We start from the raw sequence: 20,459 nt of genomic DNA, 5'->3' as shown, positions 1-20,459 counted from the left end.
ATTCTTCTTCATATGTAATCTGACAGAGTCACCACCTTCTCACAGAGCAACATACATTTAAAAAAAAAAAAAAGAGAGACTAGGAAGATCTATTGTGGCCTTTTTCTTCACAACATGATGACATGACTGACTACATGGCGTTACAGTGTAGCAGCATGAAAGAAATACCGTTTGCTCTCATTCAAAAGAAGCGAAAAACAGACGGAAAAGGACTTCAATAACCGACAGCATCTAGTCCACAACAGACACATCACTCAAAGGAATATTATAGGCATTGCAACTACAGATTAACTTTTTTTTTTTTGTTAGTGTTTTTTAGTTTTTTTTTTTTTGTTCATTTTGATCATTTGAACTGCATTCGTACAGGCAGTCCAGAGTGAGCGACAGCAGCAACTCAGGCAAGTCCTAATCCGCCGCCGCCGTGTGTCGGTTTACCTTCATGCTTCCTTAACAGCAACGACACCTGCTGCCCCCCCTCCCGCCTCCGTTCACAACGTGCATACAGATGCAATAAGCAGCAACCTCAGCTCTGTCTTACACATTGCAAATGCATATACAGTACACAAAAAAAACCAAGTATTTCCAGGATTATTAGGTCTATTTTCAGCAGAGGATACTATCAGACGCCCTCATTTGGCTTGACTTACAGCACAGGTTCGCTGTAATAGAAAGTGAGCTGGAACGTAACACCAGTTTCTCACGCACTGCAAAACTATGTGTGTATGTAGTGTTATTAGATTTATACAACACCAGACAAAAGGCTTAAATCAGCACTCACGCTGCTGTTTTTTTTTTTCTTTTTTCTTTTTCGCCTTGTGTGTTGGGAATTCAGCCGTTCTGGTCGTCAGCTCCTACGTACAAGTGTTTTCATGTTGTTGTTTTCGTTCCATTAAGGCCGCATTCGTCACGCCCCGAACAGAGTAATGTACAACGTTGCCTTTTTAAACTGCATCCATATTACTTCCGGGGAGTGATCTGTATGTGCTTTCAGCATCTCTTCTCCCTTTGTGTGTGTTGTAACGTTCCAGATCATTCTGCAGTGTCAAGTCACTTTAAGAACCCGCGACCTGCAGTCGTTCTTGATAGTAGCAGTAATACATGTAAAATGTGTCATTTACTCATCTTAGATGAAGCTATTGTGCAAAATATCTGCAGAGAAGCCAGTATTAAACTTCAGGAGGCAGTGGATTGAATTCTTTTCCCGAGCAGGGCTCCTCGCAGCGCTGTGCTTCCAGGATGTTTTGCTGAAGACTGGAGGGCCCCTCCTCCACCGCCGCCGCCACACATTCCTCTGAGCACAGGATCACATCGGTCAAAGACTTGCCCAGGCTCTGTCTGCAGGCCGGGTTTTCATGCTTATGGTCACTGGGCTCCTCTCCGGCTTCTCGTTTGCTCGCCACGAGCTCCTCCCTCGCTGTCTCCTGCTCGCCGTCCTCCGCTCTGGGCAGCGTCTCAAACGCCCCGGGCTCGATGGAGCTCAGCTGATAGTAGAGCAGGGAGGTGGAGTCTTTGAGGAGGTCCGAGGGGCTCTCCTCCTGGTTATCTGTGATGCACAGGACGGTGGCCCCGGTGGGGAAAGGCCCCTGCAGGAGGACCTGCTCCACGCCCGGCACCTCCGCCTGCTCGGGCAGGAGGCAGAGCGGCTGCTCCGCCAGGCCCCCGGCGCCCAGCTCCGGCTCCGCCTCCTCCCGCTCCCTCCTCTCCTGCTCCTCCGCGCTCTGCAGGTGCAGCACGGCCGTCTCGTTCTCCTGCTCCAGGATGTCCTGCTCCGCCAGGAGGTCGTGGACCTCCACCACCGAGTGCACCTCGGTCTCCTCCAGCTCGGAGTCCAGGCCGGCCACGGAGGACAGGTCGGGCGAAGTGGGGCAGGTCGAGGAGGGGGAAGACAAAGGGTCGGCTTCCGCGTACTGGTCCCCGGCCCCCTGGATGAGCATCCTCCTCTTTTCCAGGTCCAGCTTCATGATGGTGTGCAGGTAGTGAGTCCTGACGCGCAGGGGGTTGAACTCGATGCGTCCGGCTACGTTACCGCAGCCGTCTCTGGAGCAGCCACACGGGAAAGACATTCGATCCACCTGCAGGACAAAAACACACAGGTTCACCGAATTTCGCTTTCATCATATACAGGATTAAACACCTTAAAATTACCCTGTAGTTGCAGCACAAACCAATCGATAACGGCAGACGGTAGCCAATCACATTAATACTGCATCATGCAAACACTGCTATCAGATTAGACTGGCTCTGTCTAAATGAAATTACAACTGGATCAGAAGAGGTGATGTAACCCTGTTTATGATCCCATCGGAGTCAGGAAATCAAAACTGATTCTGTGAGCATGTCTGTCATGTGACAGGTGGGGTTTTGAGGAAAAACAGCAGTGGAAAAAAGAAATATCCTGCTCAATTCATCAGACAGCGCTGCTCTGAAAATTCTGAATACCCGGAGTTAAAAAGCCTCCTTCCTTCTTCTTCCTGATCACATTCTGAACAAGGACATTTCTTTGCTGCTGACAGTGTGATGATTAAACGGCATGTAGACTAGTAGCACCCTCAAAACAAAGTCAGCCAGTGTTCTTCATCTGAATGTTTTATTCCGTCCTGTCACATGTCTGAAAAACTCCTCTGAGCAGAAAAAACAAATATGTTCAACAGAGGAGGCAGTTTTGAGCCAACTGAGCAGCAGATCTCCGCACTAAACCGAAGCCAACTCCTACCTGGCACTTAATCCCGGCCTGGCTGCAGCCGCAGTGGCGGGGGTCGCAGTACAGGCGGCAGTCGCAGCCGCACTCCTCCCGGGAGAGGCGGATGGCTCTGAGCTCGGCTTTCTCGCGCGCGTCGATGCGGGCGATGCCGGAGGCCCGCAGGAGGGCGCGCCGGCGCTTGGTGGGCAGCGGCTGGAGGAAGAAGCAGTCGTCCACCTCCACGCCGTCGACGTCGAGGTCCTCGTCGGACACGTCCTCCAGAGTCAGCAGGTCGGCCTGGGCGCACTCGACCGTCCCGTTCCTGGTCAGCTGCAGATGACAGTCAGTGTGGATCTGTGAGAGGTGGACAATAATAGACTGTTTCGCTGTTTGCAAGATCAAGGGGTTGAGAAGTATCTCAAGAGCGGATACTTCACAAACAGCTTCATTTAAAAACATTCTCATGTCAACTTACTCCTTTAAACACAGGTACATACAATGTCAGGATCAAAAACCAGACCTTGCGAATGTAAATGACACCAATATTTGATACCAATGCATCAATTTTCAAGTAATACTTTTCAGTTGATTCTGGTCTGCACAGATTTTTCTATTTCTGCAGTCTAGTCTTGTGGTTCCCAGGCTGCAGGCTGACCCTTCAAGGGTCACCACATAAATCTGAGGTGACAACGGCATGATTAATAGGATGCAAAAAGTAAACACAAATATTTACTCATCATTTAGGCTGCTATCTCATCAGTGTATCACCGAGAGTTTTAACTTCTTTGAATTACAAAATTAAACAGAACTACAATTTGTCAGCTTATCTTCAAGTATAATGCAGAAGATCTGAATTCTGTTCAAATTTGCAATGATTAAAAGAAGAGGGACATTAAAAGCCTGTATAATTCAAATTATATTTATAAATAACACCAAGACAATATTCATTTTTTATTGTTATTCCACTTATTTTGCAGCTGGGATAGTTCTTATTGATTTTTTTTTTCAAATATTACTTTAATATTATTAAATAAAAAAAAAATAAATAAATAAACTGCTATAAACAGTGGAAGAGCCAGCCTGTGAGGAAGAGATCCTCGGCTTAGTAATGCTCTTCTGTTATGGCAGATTGCATCAGAAGCGAATCAGGGCAGAGAACTCATTAGAAAGTCATATTGATCGGTCAGTTGTATGACATTTCTAAAACATGTCTGTGATTAACTGAGAACGACTTACACCTCAGCTGCACCGTACGTTAAAAAAAAAAACGTTCTGTGCTCACCTTCATCTTCCGGGCGTTGAGCTTCTCCTGGCGCAGGTGCTGACGCAGAGTGTGCCGGTGGCTGGTCTCCTGCTCGCGGGCGAACTCGCCCAGCGTGTAGTGTCTGATGGAGGAGTGGTGCCGGGCCATGCCCAGGGAGCTGCCGCCCTGGCTGGGCACGCTGGTGAAGCCCTGCCGCCGGGGGAAGTAGTAGACCGTCACCACATCGAAGCGCACCCGCTTCCCCCCCGGCGACGGCTTGTGCTGCCTGAGGATGGAGGTGGCTGGCGGAGTTGGAGAAGAGTAGAGAAAGATCAGAAGAGAGAACGTTTGCACTACTTGTTAACTTTTGATCCTAATGAGCGGCGTCTGCGGTTTCTTACGGGTGAAAGCGGAGCTGGAGGGGGGGGTTGAGGCTGTCGCAGCTGTCGGCGCTGTCGCTGCTGGAGATGTCATCGTCGGAGTCTTTAGGTGTGGAGAATGGGGAGCTGTTGTCCACCTCTTCATATCTTCGTTTGAGACTCAGGGACGCACCTGCCTCCATGGAAACCTGGTGTCTGCGACACAGAAGCACAGAAATCCCGGCACAGTGAGCAGAAAAAAGAAGTGCTGCAAAGCAACTTTCTCAACTCAGTGAGAGACTCAAAAATCCAAGAGAAAAAAACACAACAAAACAGCAAAAATTTGAACTCAGACTTAATTTTGATTTTGTTTTTTTTACACTGTTGCAACTGTTGTTTGAAGTTCTTGGAAGAACAGAGGTCAATTTTCACCAGGACACTCGCTCAACACTCATTTGAAACTGTCTCGTAAGATCTGTAGGAATGCAACGTTTCGCAAGACAATAGAGAATTTTTGATCAAATAAATGTAGCCTTTCTCCAGTCCAGCTAGTTATTTTGACAAATCAAACAAAAAAAAAAAAAAAAAATGGAAACAGCTGGATGAGAAGACCAGGCTGAAGATCCATCCCTCACACCGCCAGACATGTGCAACCACTACAAGACTATTTGGGAGAAAAACGTTGCGTAAGTTCTTTGTACATATTTATAATTTAAGTAACATGTTGGTGAAGCCTTGTGACTCAATGTGAGGCAAAGTACCATCGCTTGCTATTTTGGGATATTTCAGGAAGTCCGACATGAATTCTGTTTAAAATTTATCCCCAGTGAGATTGGAGCTTGGAGGGTTATGGAGTGTTTTCTTTACCTCCATTAAGAACCAGTGGTAAAGATAAGATAAGATAAGATAAGATAAGATAAGATAAGACTGTGAAAATGAGAACAATGAAGTTGAGCCAAGGGCAGTGCATAAAAAAGGCCCCCCCATATCCCACTCAACAACTTCCATTGTCCCTTTAATTTAGTGTTTTGTGCGTTCATGGTGCAAAGGTTGGGTTGACACACACAATCCCAGTTAGGGACAAAAGATTCACCTCTATTCAAATCATGAAAGTGATAGATTTCAATCCCAAAATGAAACCCCAGGAGCCCATCCGCCAGGGAACATTACCCCCACCCAGGCCCCCCTGGAGTTCCGCCTGTGACTCCAGAGACAACAGGGTGTAGTTGTTTTTTCAGAGAACTGGATATGCTGTACCAAATGATTTCTGTGTGAGGTCAGTTCCCACCGGCGACACAGAAAACAAAGCCGGCAAAAAGAGAGAGTGGCATCTGTTGTCCGTCTCCTTTCATCTGTATTCCAGCTCCATCATTCTGTTTCCGTGTGCCTCGACATCTCACATGAAATCCTACTTTGAAATGATCAAGTCTGGTAACGTCACCATGGCAACTAGACAAGCATGGTTTATACGAACAGCCTTGAAGCAAATGATCTCTGTGGCTCCGCGATCTTTCCCCACCACTACCAATTCTGCTGTAAACAGTGCGAAGGGGGAGCAATCGATAGGAGTGAATGTGAAAGATGGAGCAGATCAATCAATCTGTAGGAGAGGTCGAGCAAGGTGAACAAAGGCAGCTACAGATCCAACATAAAGTCCCTGTGGGTCTGCATCGCTAAAACTTTTGAATTTCTTGAATAAAATCCTTATATATTTACTTAAAAATCCACCGGAAGTATGAATTAATGATCTGGGCATTTACTGTGGTTTGAATTGGATTTCTATAGGGGGAGCAGAGTATATACTGTGCAGAAGACTGAGGTTCTGACGGGTCTCCAGACTAGACAAAGATATCTGAATACAATCCACTTCTTTACTGGGGAAAAAAAAAGACCCATCGACTGTAGAAAATACATACCGTCAAACGAAGCAATAACAATAAAACACTTTTTGCCAGTGATACACACAATTGACACTTTATCTGAAGCTAGGAAAACTTCATTAATCAAGCCATAAAACTACAGGCCCGCACCCGAAAAGAACTTGAATAGAGTGGGTCAACATTGTGAAGCTTCACTGATGGGTAGATCCAATCTTTGTTGCCACTGGTAATTGATCTTCTGTATCTGAAAAGCCTGTTTAGTTTCCTTTTCGATGGTGCCAAATTTGGAGGGTTATATGCAATTGCAGGTTGAGCAGCAAACGAGCAGAATTACTTGTTTAGCATTTAGACAGAGAAAACACATACTCAGCTCCAACGCTCATCCCACAAATGCATCATTCCTCCGTTAGGGGCATCATTGGAAAGGAAAATGTTTTACATGAGAGAAACAATCTAACAAGCACTCGTTACTCTTAAACTGTACTATTTCAAGCCTGTTTTATAGTATTATTCATCACTCAAACTTATAAGGCCTAATATAAAAAAAAACAGTAGAATATTTAAAAATAAAAGATGTTCCTGTTAACTTGAGGTTAGTTATTACATTTTTAATCCCTCAAATGTTTTAGTGTATGATTCGAATGAAGAAATGCATGACTAAAGTGTTACCTCTCCAATCAGCATATTTTTTTCAGATGTACCTGAATGTTAAAGTCTCCAGATGCTCCAGATGTCCCCCCCCCCCCACTCCCCCCCCCCCCCCCCCCCCCCCCCCCCCTGACAATGACATGTGATTACCACCACTGGGCATCATCATTCCTGAGTGAAACGGCTCATCCTTTCAGGTTCTCAAAGAAAAAGAAGTTCCCATGTAACATTTCTGTTTTGTTACGTTGCAGTTTGTCCTTCAGCTAAATAAAGATATGATGGTGAGATGATGTCATACAGAGACAGATCCTGGAGCTGCTCTATGAATAACTAAACAACTGCAGTCATGGTGACTCCACCAGGGACTTTTTTTAAAAAAATTGTTATGGCATGATTATGAGGACTAATGACTTCTTTCCTTGATGCTTGGGAAGATGCTGCAATCGCCTGCGATTGCGGCGTTAAAGTAAAGACATAGCGTTGATCCCTGCGCATGAGATTCTCACCTATTTTGGCACACTTGAGGATCCTGACAGTGCCTGGTGATGGAGGTTGTGTAGAAATGCTGATGTGGTTGTAACAGCGCAGGGCTCCAATGCATGCATTTTTTGTGGGGGGGTAATATATTCACTGTCATTGTACGAGTGGGACCACTACCCTCGGAACTGTCTGTGGATGGTAGTTTGATGCAGGTCTGCAGGATGCATTCATTCAGTTTTACTGTCATACTGGGCCAACTGTGGAAGGATATGCTGGACACTATCAGTCTGACTTGCAAAAGCTCGACTACCCTGTGTGTGTAGTAGGCAACCCTCCCCATCTTTATACACACACACACACACACACACACAATGGCAAACCGCCCAGTTAATGAAACACTAAACCCTCTTACCTGGGGCAGAAACAGAGACCCTTATTCCAACCACCTGGTAGGTCGTTCCTTTTTCCAGCCCGAGCTGCACATCAATCTTTGCACACCCAACCAGAAGCTTTTTTTTTTTCGGGTGGGGGGGTGCCAAAGCCTGATAATCCTGCACTGAGTACCTCAGACTGCAAAGCGTGGAGCGATGGGCTGACCCAAAAAAGTGATCTGACTAAAAGCTTGCTTGATTGTCAATTTGCAACACTTGACGTCTGGGCAGAATTAGGCTGTTTCGGCTCCATGTTCATTGTTCTGCACAGTGAGAGATCGCAGAGAAACCCGGGGCTGCCTCATTACACCGGCGGGTTTCATTTAAATGTTGCATGCCTAATCTATTTAAAGGACGGACGAGAGGAAGAGGGGCGTCATAATAGCGGCGATTTATCCCCCAAAAATTTCGGAGCAGCATGAATAATGTAAATAGCTGGATGCCTTATCTTCTGGACGTAAGCCTTTAAATGCTTGTAATGGAGAAATCCGCTGACATCTGTGTTCGTTTATCCCTTTTTTCTCGCCGGGGCGGGTTCAGTCGGCTTGGCTCGCACTTCGCTGTCTTCTCGTAGCTTTGTTTCTTTTCTTTTTTTTTTTTTTCTTTTTGCTTTTTTGTTACAGACGCGGACCGGCCTCTCTCGGTTCGGCGTCTGAACGTTGCAGGGTTTCTAAAGAGAAGACGCCTTTTTCTTCCCCCCTCTCGCCCCGGCCCCGTTTGTTACAATGTAACAATGGAGGAAGAAATTCTTCCACGGAGCCGTATTTATACTCCCAGTGACGTCACCGGCATGCACCGCGCCGAGGCATGCTGGGAAATGCGGTCTTTTTTTCGGCTTCTTTGTTCATTTTGTGCTGAAACAGATGTGAAAAATGTAGCATGGAGGCCACCGGCTTCATGAGGCAGACAGCATTTCCGTGTTAGCCCATTGTGACCCGTAAAATCTACAGCTTCAATAGAGAGAAAATAGACTTTAGTCTATTATGCAACAATTTGCAATCTTAAGATGTCATTTGATCATGTTTTTCCATGCACTCACATCACTGTGAGAAAGCCCTGGGTTCAAATACACACTCCATCTCGTTCATTTTAGTTTTATTAACCATTTTCTATCTTACCAGCTTTTACAGGGTCACTTTATCCGACTGTTTAAGGGGTTGTTTTGGCCTGTCGTATTAATTTGGATGCTTACATTTGTTTTGGATGAACGCGTGCATGTACATCCACACACACATACTGTATGTGCTGGTGTGTACGTTTCCTAAAAAAAAAACCTTTTTAATGTTAAAGAAAGACAATGTATACATAAAGACAGATTTGGTTCAAGTCTTCATATACAGTTTGCACACTGAAGCTGATTAAAATATTCCAATTTGAAACGTGACTATGAAGCTCTCTGGCATCAGTTTTATAAACTATATGACACTAAAACTCAGTTATTTTTGTCACATGATGCAAATGATTTATTAATTAGAGTAAAGGGTCTTCAAAGTCATGGAGAATGAGCCACGCCTCACAACATCTTGTGCAAACCTCCAAATCTTTTGCAGAGTATTTACATTATATTAATGGCCGTTGGGATCCATAGGAGCGAAAGTTCGACTTTTCTCCTGATTCCAGTTTGATGTTTTTTAGTCAAAATATCTAGTAAGTAACAGAGCCTATTCTATCGTTTCAATTCAACACCAAAACATGCAAGAATTCTGAAAATCGGTGTTTTAATGAATTAAATATTGTTTTCACCACCCATTTGTTTTTCTACAAAACAGGAAATACAAATCATGCTGGAAAAAACATCCCTCAACCCCATATTTTTCCTTCTTTTATGACCCACCCAAAAAGTCTTGTGCCCTTCAGGGGAGGCCCGCTGAACAGTTTGAAAACTACGAGTTAGGAATATTGTTTTATTAATTTATATATATATATATAAATTGTTAAGAAAACAGACAGCAGCCATCAGCAGCTGTGTGGGTAAGTACTTTAATAATGCTAATGAGACGGGGTGAAGGTCGCTTCCTAAAATATCAAGCTATAAATTTCATGTACAAAGGACTGAACTTAAAACTAATCATATATTTTTACATGCAACAACCCCATGACACTTTTTAGCATTTTGAAGTGGTAAACTCCTCAAAAAAAAAAAAAAAAAAAAAAGAGTAGGGGATGTCAGTATGTTAAAAACATTATTTAAAAAAGAAAACACTGTCAAAGTAATGCATGATTTCTCTCAAAAAAAAAAAAAACAAGAAAAAAAACATCTTAAAAGACTAAACTACTTAAAAACAAATCTGGAAAATGGCAAAGAAACAAACAAATTGCTGGTGTACTAAAGAGGAGGATCAGGACAGAAAGCACATGAAGACAGATTGCTGGTGTTGCCCCTATGATCAATAACTTGTGTTTAAGTAACAATCACACGTGGTCTCCACAAACAACACGGACAAGAAAAAGTATATGAACCTTGTGTCTTAGTTTTCTGCATTAAACAGCCATAAAATTTGATCAGCTCCACATTTTGCTTAATGTAACGCTGCACTGTCAGCAACTGCTTTTTTGACTATGGGAGAAAACTCAAGCATCCACAGACAATCCTTGCATGCACACGCAAACTCCACAAACTAAAGCTCCCACTAATGAATCCATCAAACAGGTTAAGGTTAGGAAAGGTTAGAAAGTCACATCAAAGACTTTAGATTCATCAATCCACAATAATTTTAAACTCTAAATAAATAAAAATGTAGAACTGCAGCTCTACTTTTACTAGAAGCGGGCTGCCTGCCGAGATGCTGCAGGAGGCCCAGTGGGGCAAAAGACAAGCCAGAAACAACAGCTTAAGACTTAAAGGAAAATATAATCTGTTCATGAGCTTATGGTGCCCAAAACATGGAACACACTTCGTCTCCATGACGACACACCGCAAATAAAGCCGCTGCTTTTGCAAAGAACCCTCATACTCCAAAACATCCACCCACCCCGTTCAGGGCAGCGGAGGGCTGGGATCGATCCCAGCCGAGTGCAGGACACGCCCTGGACAGGTCAACAGTCCACTCTCCAACACCACGGAGACAAGCCTTCTTGATGAACATTGTGGGCGTTTTTGCCATGTAGTGGATGGCACAGCTGTCATTTTTCCAGATACAGATTAATCAGCACTCTGCCATTGATGGTTTATTTACATTATCCTAACACATTGGATATGCTCTTGGATTTATTACAATTAAACTGGTCAAAATTGTAAAATCGACAAGCATTACATTATATAGGCCATTATTACACAACTGGTTGAGTCATCAGTGATGAAAACAACCTGGGATGGACGAGTGGAGCCGTTCTGAGAGGGGAAGCAGGCCAGACGAGCTGCAGAGCGCCGTGCAGGTCTGATCAGAAGCATTTGAAGTTATTTCTGCTAAAAGAATATATTTCACTAGTTCAACTAGTTAAATCAGAAGATTCACTTACGTTTGCATGTTCACTGGATATGCTTAATAAAAACACAAATTACGAAAATAGTGTGGTATTAGATCAGGCACTTTTAACTACAAATCTTATGTGTGATTAACGTTGAAAACTAAGAAATTCCCTCAGGTTCACATACTTTTCCTGCCTCTGTGTGTTGGGTGAGTCTGGAAAACTTCTTGTTTTCCTTTTGAGTAACAGACTTTTGTTTTGAACGATTCCCTTCAGATCCCGGTGGCTGATTTTGATGCACCAGGTGTTTAGGACTGATTGAACTGTGTGACTGTGCTAGCTTTAGCGTGATTCCGGTGGATTTAAAAAAAAAAAGCAACCCAGCACGAGGGCTAAAAAAAAAAAAAAAAAAAAAAAAAAAATCACGCTCAACTGCACAGTGAAAATCAAGTCCTGTCTTTCCAATTGTCGCTGTTTTTCGAGAGAGAAAAACTGTTAAAACTGTTTAAAATGTTTGGTTGTTGGTTTTCAAAGAGACCACAGACGGTTGATGCTGAAGCGCGGGGCTCTGGCGCGCCAGGTGCTCAGCTTCACCGACAAAACGACGGCAGCTGTGGTGCCAGGAGACGCAAGCGACGGAGGAAAAACGCAACCACTTGAGGGAAACGATGGCAGAACGGCGGGGAGAACGAACGCCGTCGCTCCCGCGAAAGTAAGACAGCAAGGTATAGCGAGGAAGAGGGCTTCAGTCACACGTTCCTCCTGACGCCCGGCCTGGAGAAGCCGACTGGTTCGGGTCTGGAGAGGAGAGGAGAGAAGAGGAAAGGCTGTTCTCCCGCAGAGGATTCACTTTAAGATGATGTGGTAGCCATCATTTGTGTCATCTGGGGAAAAAAAGAGAGAAAGACAAGAGAAAGGCAGGGAATTTAAAATTAAACTGAAACTTTAATGGATCATTAAGAGAAAAAAAAAATCCCACTGGGACTCGGTACCTTTCATTGTGTCCAAAATAAAACAAACTTCATCTTGAAAGTTTTGAATCATCTGTGAGGGGAAAGAGTGAGAGCGAGTGAGCGTCCACTGCTCTGAAAACATCTGTTCAGCTGAGAGCAGGGCGGGAATTCTAAAGAGCGCCGTACCTCATCGCTAACCAGCACGTGGATGCCGGTGGGACCCTGTTTAAAGATCTGATTTATCTGTCTGGGCGAGATGCTGAAGAGCTGAGCAATCTTCTCTGTCAGCTCGCCAGCTGTGAGCTCCTCCAGGTAAATGGCATGATAAACTGCAGAGGGGAAAAAAAAAAAGCAGATGAAATAAGAACAGGGGGAAGCTGGAAGATCACAAAAGAAAGAGAGGCAGATTTTTGAGTAAGACGACTCTTGGAGATTTTATTCCAGTTTTATCCCAGAAATCATGTCCATCATGATGGAGGACTGACCGAAGAACGTGCTGGCAGAAGCATCTCCGTTCTCGTGTTTCAGCTGCTGCTCGCGCGCCTGCTGAGACTCCTGACAAACGTAGATGGTCAGCCTCGGACGAACCACCCTGAATTCAAAAATCAGGGGAAAAAAAAAAAAAGTAATTCAAATAAATTTAATGTTTGTTGATATAAATTACATTTCCTGAAGCTGTCACACGATGAAGTGCAACCCACCGTCCTTTCAGTGCATTAAAGAGTCGGATACCATCAGCTGGCCCGCAGATCTGAATGACGTCTTCTCTGGTCAGCTTCAGCAGGTCTGCCCCTGAACACACAAACACAAGCTTTCATTACTAATCAAACTTTTCATGTGTAAATGAGTCTTTACGCCCAAAAACACCTATCCTGCTCTTCATTTCTATTTTGTCTGCACCGGCTGGTATTGTGTCGTCTAACAATCAGGCCTCAAACATCCACTTCACACTGGATTCACTAAGAGCAGCTCGTCATTGAGCCCTACAGGAACTTGATAATGACTCATTCATTTCAGATGTGGCCAGAGTGTGGAGATTTATGAAGCGCTGCACACTTTCACTGTTCTGCTGCATTCATTTCTTTTCTAAAACTTTCAAAAACTCATCTTTAAGGAATAATCTCAAAATGAGACAACGGCCGTCTACAAGGATAATGGAATTGTAGCAAACACAAAGAAAACTACAAAGAGCGTCGAGCTGACCTGAGAAGTTGGTGAAGAGTCGACAGAAGGGTGAGAAGCGATTTCTGTGAAGCCACTGTTGCGCGTCCTGCGGCGTCGCGGCTGGTAACAAGTTCTAAAAAAAACAGAAAAACAAGACTTGAGGCGTTTATTCCGCTGCTCCCTTTTACAGCGGCTGCTACAACATGAAGCTGATTTATACTGAGTTTGTTTTCATATTGATATTTCTATTTTTTTCCCCCACAAAAGCTTCACGAACTCATCATAACACTCTAGTCTCTTATCTAAAGACAGATCAAATCTGAGAGAAAAACCCCTTTTGAGCCATTTCCACACGTTTTAAAGGATTACAGTGACCAAAATCACAGGCTGAAAGATACCTCACTGGATTTTCAATAAAGAAGGGGTTGCATGATACCGAGCATCACTGTCCTAAAATACAATGTATTACTATTTCTATGCACCTTAAATATGAATTTCTCAAAGCACGTTTCAGAGTATGCATTAGTTTTATTTGCTGACAAACTGTATTTCAAAGATTAATTCTTAGATTTCCAAATTAAATGCATCAATCAAGCAAAACTGACTAAAGGGAAAAGATGCTGTGAATGCTCACAGTGTTGGATTATTCATAAAACTAATGGACAAAAAAAACCAAACAGAACTCCTCTGAAATATTAGGAGCCTCAAACGAAAACATTTACCAGACTGGATGGAAAGATAAATCATTTCAACTCTGAAATTGTAGCAGGATTCATTAAAACATTTGCCTGATCTTCTCTTGTGCTTCAGCGCTGCCAGGCTGAATGCATTTCAGATGCATCGTGGTAAATCCAGGCAGCCTGCTGCTCGGATTTGTCTGATCCTGGAGAAATACGGCGAAAGCCAGAAAATCGCGGCGGGCTTTCTCTGCGAACAACTGTAATCCTGCTGCACAAACACACCATCGACATTAATTCACAAAACCAGTTCTGTCACAGTGTTTCAGAACCTGTAACGAATGAAGCCGACAGTGTGTGTTTGTTTCCACAATGGCTGGATTTCTTTATTTACTTTCCACTGTTTGATTCTCTCCATTTTGAAGTGCCGTGGAATGAATCGAGCAGTGAGAGAACATACTTACATCTGCCACCTGAACCACCGGCTCCGGCTGGTGGTTTGGTGACCCGTTCCTAGAAAGAATGAAAAAAAAAAAAAAAAAAAACGACTTTAACATGGAAATCCTCACTATTCAAACACAGACACGCCGTTTTCACGCTAGACAACATCCGAGCTGCAATATCTGCTCGTTTCTGGGAGAAGTGCGGAGACGCTCCTACCCTTCAGCTACTGGGAAGCTGTTGTGGGAGCTGTTGAAGCCCGGAGACGGCGAGTTGTTCACGTACGTGACCTCAGGCCAGGGCGAGCACTGCACGAGACAAACCACTGTCACTGGGACGGCTAAATAACGTGCAACAGCTTTGTTTTTCATTTAAACGGCTTTAATGAGCCAGGCCAGTGAACTGGTCATTTTGTGTTTGTGAAAAGAGCGACAAGCTGAACCGCTGACCTCCGTCAGGATGGTGGTTTCATAGGAGGGCTGGTACTTCTCCTTCTCCTGCGGCGCTCTCTTCTCCATCTTCTCCCGGTCCGTCTTCTGCTTTCTGTCGGCACCTTTGGGCTGAAACAGGTAATGTGGAGAAGATCAAGCTGATGGACGAGAACGCCGCCGCCAGAGGGGCCAATAAAGCAGAAAAAAGCCCTTTACTGTTTCCGGGTCTGCCCTCTTTTTTTTTTTTTGCTTTTTTTCCTCTCACCTTGAAGACCTTGACCTGGCAGGAGGCGGAGTGGAGATGCTCCGTGTACTCTCCGCCTTCGTTTTCTTTAAACGTGTCGATCTGGATGCGAAACGGGACGCCTTTCTCTCCTCCGTGCTTGCGCATGGTGAATTCTGTGCTGATGCAGTGAACCTAAAAAACAGAAACAGCAACTTACACGAGCTACATAATTCGCTTCACTAAAATCAATAGATCAACATATCTTAGCAAAACTGCTATTTACTTTAAGATAAATAGATTTCACAGAAAGCTGAAAGAGAAGCGTCGCCGGCCGTCATGCTACCTGAATAAAAACCGAGGTTCTTTTCGACGGGTCCCACAGGAACTCCACGGTGTTGAGCTGCGTCGGGTTGGCCCTGGGGTCGATGATGCCGACTGACATGGGGATATCTGCGTCAGGATCAACGCAAAACAAGCGGTTAGCAAACGAGCTTTTAGATCGCCCAAATGAAGAGATTTTCAGTTTCCTGCTCACCGAGGTCGAGGATGCGATCGCCGGGCCGGTTCCAGCGCCAGCCCTCCAGCTGCTGGTGCTCCGTGTACTGAAGCCTCCGGTCGTGAAACACCACACGGATGATGCTCTGGAACCGGGACCCAAATCAGGAGCCGTTTGTCAAAGTTCACTCGGACTGGTCGTTGAAAACACACAGCCGAATATATCCCTACCTTCACCATTTTACCAGTGATTTCAGGAAGTTCCCCAATTTTCCGATTGTCAAGCATTCTTATTTCATAGGACTGTCCTGCAATCACAGAGGAAAAATAAAACTAGCAGTGCAACCTGTATTGACATGCCCCACACTGTAACAACACCAGGAACCAGGAAGCCACACACACACGGTGAGATTATAGAGCTAGAGGTTAATATTTCATGTGAATAATTTCATCACACAGTGACCGAGTGAAAAACAAACGCATCACAGGCAGAATGCTGTAGCAATTATTATTCATCAATAAACTGTATATTATTTATCATCCCTTTTCTAAGAATTCACAGAGGCCCCCTCTGATACTATGGATTTCATCCTAATTTAATTTCAGCGAAACGATTTAAAGAGCAAGATGACATTTTATTACATGATCCGGTGTCTGAAATAGAGAGACACTTTATTGAATTTTGGCATTTTTGGTTATTACTTCTGAACTTTTCAAGCTGGAGGTTTGACATTTGAAGAGAAGCTTTAACCCTTTCCTACGCCGACATTTCAACTGAATATTCTTCACACAGAGGACTATGGCAAAAGCAGAGACGACACTTTGGGAGCCATCTTTTCTGAAGTTAATACACCAAATACATTATATTCTACACAGAATAAACATGCTTTATTAATTTAATGCTCTAGATCTCTGAAAGTCTGACACTTTTTACACTGTAACACTTCAGAGATAATGTTTAATGATTGAGTGTAAAACTGCATTAAGAGGAGACACAGATCCAGTTCATTTTATCATTCAATCTATTAAACTGTCCTTGCATGAATACGTAGCTTTACATCCTAACCAAAAACAAGCTGAAACATATCTACTTTTTAAATCCCCACCTCTGATCGCAACTGAATTTAAGCATTTGACATTAGTAGCCGTGACTCTTAAAGGCTTCACACCAAGTGGAAAGTGTCTGGGATCCGGATGCTGACCTTGGTTGAGGTAGGTGAGTGTTTCGTCATGCAGTTTAACGGCCGGCGAGGTAGCTGCGCACAGAACATACTGAAAGGGAAGGATCTTGTTGTCGGAGTCTGGAGGCAGGTTGGACTCCTCCTGTTTGAAGATGGGGAGGGCGAGCACGTCGCTGGAGAACAGAGGCAGGACAAAAAGCACCGATCACCTCATGAACTCATGTCATTAAGGAATCACAGGAAACTCTGAAAACCTGATTTACTACTGCAGTAGTAAAAGGAAGATGCATTTGTGGGATAAGCAGCAGAGCTGAGTTTAAAGCTTGTGTCTATAGAAATTTGTAAAAATCTTAGTTTAACAGCTCATTCTGCTTCTGACTCTTATTTCCCGGATTCAGCAATTCAATTTCTGAAAATAAAACACAACATATTTGTAATTTGGAAAGGGATTTGTTGAGCAAACAGGAATCTGTAGCACACAGGAGAAGCGCACAGACGACAGCTGCTGCTCATGCTGCTCGGCAGCCGGCTCACACGCGGCTCTGCGCTGCCATCTCAATCTGCAATCAGCATTTGTCACTCACATATATTCAAATCCAGGGAGATTCTCCTCCCGGTTTGTGCCACGGTGAGGCTGTTCTTGGTGCATCGTTGGCGATTTAGAGATTGGTGGACAGATTTTACTTGTTCGCTCATTTGTTTTACTTTAAATCTAGCTTGTTTGTATTTTTTAGAAACCACATTCACAAGATCAAGAACAAACAAATCCGCATGAAATAGAAAACAACTTACAAACACATGGATTGAGGATGTGTTGCACAATGATAAGATAAACCTAATTTCCAGAGTAAATCTATTCCCTAAAGATAAAACTGAGTCTTACTGTCGACATGTGGAAGCAACAGTGAGAGCTTTCATCTGCATGCGGTGATTAATTTGCTTCCTGCTATCTCTCATTACAAGGCTTCACATGCTCATGCACAGATTTAAAGCGTGACACTTTTCTCTGCTCAGACTGGGTCCACTGGTGCAGACACAAAGGCCCCCGCAGTCAGGAAATGTGAAGCACTCTGTTAAGTAATCACACCCATAAACATTTAAACTGTGCTGAAACCTTTCATTTAGTAACGCTTAGTCACACGCCAGTTCAGGCTAAATTAGGGAATAAAGAATATTTTAGGAAAACAGCATGACCTACAAACAACAAAAGCAAACCACATGTTCATAAAATTACAAGGTGCTGAGAGAAAAGAAAGCTCACATACACACACACACTCACAGCTCAAGGTGATCCAGTTTCACCAACTTTAGAAAGTAAAAGGTACAAAAGCCTCTGCTTTCTCTACTGCACTCTTCTGCAGTCACAGTCCGCGAATAAAACAAATTCAGTCTTGATATAATGTAACTGTCTTTTGAATTAAAACATAGAATTGGTTAATATTTCCTATTACCCACCCCTACAAGTGAAGCCCTCACAGACTCAAATCAAGCTGAGCTGGAGTTTTAAATCCGTACTGTACCTCATGCTGTAGGCCCCCGCCCCGAGCTCCTGGCCGATGCCAGAGAGGCTGGCGTCGAAGTCCTGCACCAGCCCAGACTCGATCACCTCGTCCGTCAGAGGCAGCTTGAGAGCCCACGCCATGGCGCCCAGGTGGAGATTTGACGGAGAGCAGTCTCGGATTCAACTTTCACCTTTTCCACAAAACCTTTTCAGAATTCAAAAGAGAAATAATTTAGACCAAAAAAAAAAAAAAAAGGGGGATTTTATGTCAAGGAAGTCTGATTCTAACAATCATTTAAAAAATACAAAACATAATAACATATAAAAGACACAATTTTGTATCATTCAAAAACTGTGACTAAAGAGGCAAAGCAAAAACATAATGATATGATATAAAATTCCTCTTAAAAGTACTCAAATGAAATTACTTTTACTGAATATACTATTTTCTTTTAAACTACATTCACCGTCAGTGCAGACAGCAGACATTTCACTGAACTTACTTTTATGCTAAAAACACATTTCTGAGATAATTAGGAAAACATAAATTAGGCAACAGCTGAAGGTGTTTGCGTTTGATAGATGACAAACTGACTCTTTTTAAAACTGTGCCACATTTGTACGGAACATGCATTTATAAGATGAGCAGTACAGTTAGACAAACAGGAGCTTTAGTGGTGTGCAGAAGAGCTGCACATAGCTACAACCACCTGGCGTCTCCGCCTCACGGTCCCATTCTTTACCAGCATTTGTCACAAATCAGTCACACAGTTATGTTGGCCACTCTGGCATGAACACCAAGCTCAAGTTGATCCAACAAGTGTCGAACGGAGCTGTGGTCAGGACTACTGGCGGGCCATTCCATCCTCTCCACTCCCAGATTCTGGAGGAGGTCTAACCCTCTGCAGGAGCCAGAAATGCCATTTCGGAGGATAAAGTTTGGTCTCAGATTGCAGGGATGTGGAATATTACACTGGTTGTATGATCTTATGCTGATGTCTCCACCAACAGAAACAGTAAACACATGTTCTTTTCAAATTAAACACTTTAAAAAGGGGAATAAAAAGGCTTTTAAAAAAAAATGTACAAGATTTATTGCCAAGGGGTACTATCACAACGATACAACCTCCCAAATATACTTTTTTTTTTAACTTAATATCCATAAAAAATATATGCTGATGAAATATTACACCCTATAATACCTGTTTTATGAATGAATCTTATGGCGTCTGCACACATCTCCAGTAAAAATCACATTGGTGATACATCACGAACAGGCAATAATAAATAGGCAGACCAAATGAGCTGCATCAAGAATGGAAGAGAAGCAAGAATCAGTGTGTAAAGTAACTGTCCCTGACATAAACTCAACAAAGCAGATCCTCTACTGTTCGCTGTTTCGTTGCTTCTTAAGCATCATCCTCCACTTCTCTGTAGGAGGAAGGCCTCGAGGCCAGACTGTTATCTGCTCCTCATTGGCAGGATCACTGACTGCTTCCCTTCTCTGACCAGGAGCTTTTTACAGTCAACCCTGACTCCACAGAGGAGCAGGAGACCAAACACCTGATAGCAACATGTGTGTGAATGATAGTCTCAACAATCTGTACTATCAAGGTTGATTCTGAGGGAAGTCTGGTAAAATAACTACATGGACAGTGGGATCGTAGCCTCAGAAGTGGAGTGACATTCACTTTCATGCCATGCTTCTTCTCTGGATGTCGTATTGATTCTAACAAACATCCCTACCGAACACATCTGTCCTCCAGCTCGTCAGTCTGTCTCCACAGCAGCAGCTCACACATGTCCACGCCGAGTTCAGAACTTTCTCCTTATCTGGCTAGCATGACGGAATCCAAACTGAAATGCAAAGCTTACCTAACGGAGAAACGTGTAGCAGCTGGCTGACACACTGCGATAGTTTCACGCCATCATGTCGCGCTGCTCCGTCCAGGCACTAAAATAAACATGTCGAGCTAACGAGTTAGCCTGACGCTCCAGTGAGCGACGATGATGCTGGAGCTTCTTTCTCTGCTCTGTCGGGCCTTCACCGCACCTGTCCGTCTCTGGTAAGCACATCTATACGCCAAACCGCATCAAAATCCCGGTAGTTTTAATAAATATAGGGTAAATAATGTCCTGCTTTTGTTTGTTTATCTAGCTTCGTCGGGTGAAAGAGCTGCCGTAATTTCCGCTTCTTCTTCTTCGTGTGTTTTAACTTACAGGACTCGTTACCGCCACCTACCGGCGAGTTTCTGTATGTG

The 20,459-nt window shown here is 43.8% G+C and overlaps 2 protein-coding genes across 2 annotated transcripts; both read right to left on the bottom strand.

Moving 5' to 3' along the window:
* Positions 1-285: 285 nt before the first annotated feature.
* Positions 286-8,484, bottom strand: csrnp2 (cysteine-serine-rich nuclear protein 2). The gene is given in 6 exon segments (XM_030118867.1): positions 286-2,072; positions 2,714-3,010; positions 3,963-4,225; positions 4,325-4,349; positions 4,351-4,498; positions 7,703-8,484. Coding segments are annotated over 5 exon segments (1,626 nt in total). The 5' UTR covers positions 4,486-4,498; positions 7,703-8,484; the 3' UTR covers positions 286-1,166.
* A 1,462-nt stretch (positions 8,485-9,946) lies between these two features.
* On the bottom strand, positions 9,947-20,382 carry tfcp2 (transcription factor CP2). Its single transcript, XM_030119516.1, has 16 exons — positions 20,074-20,382; positions 18,218-18,403; positions 16,719-16,870; positions 15,748-15,824; positions 15,557-15,662; positions 15,365-15,471; positions 15,061-15,213; positions 14,814-14,924; positions 14,584-14,672; positions 14,388-14,436; positions 13,286-13,379; positions 12,784-12,874; positions 12,568-12,674; positions 12,269-12,411; positions 12,122-12,173; positions 9,947-12,013 (listed from the first exon to the last, which is right to left on the bottom strand). Exons 2-16 carry the CDS (start codon positions 18,337-18,339, stop codon positions 11,976-11,978), a joined length of 1,491 nt encoding a protein of 496 aa, XP_029975376.1. The 5' UTR covers positions 18,340-18,403; positions 20,074-20,382; the 3' UTR covers positions 9,947-11,975.
* Positions 20,383-20,459: the final 77 nt, after the last annotated feature.

Source organism: Salarias fasciatus, chromosome 20 (assembly GCF_902148845.1).
Source record: "Salarias fasciatus chromosome 20, fSalaFa1.1, whole genome shotgun sequence".
Classification (NCBI taxonomy): Eukaryota; Metazoa; Chordata; class Actinopteri; order Blenniiformes; family Blenniidae; genus Salarias; species Salarias fasciatus.
The sequence above is the reverse complement of the archived record's forward strand: the minus strand, read 5'-3'. Positions and strand labels throughout refer to the sequence as shown.

Excerpts from the sequence above, each read along its gene's own strand:
- tfcp2 (XM_030119516.1), bottom strand. The coding sequence starts at position 18,339 with ATGGCGTGGGCTCTCAAGCTGCCTCTGACGGACGAGGTGATCGAGTCT. Across the intron at positions 15,472-15,556 it reads CGATCGCATCCTCGACCTCG|ATATCCCCATGTCAGTCGGC; the intron begins GTGAGCAGGAAA and ends ATCCTGACGCAG. Across the intron at positions 15,214-15,364 it reads GAACCTCGGTTTTTATTCAG|GTTCACTGCATCAGCACAGA; the intron begins GTAGCATGACGG and ends TCTGTTTTTTAG.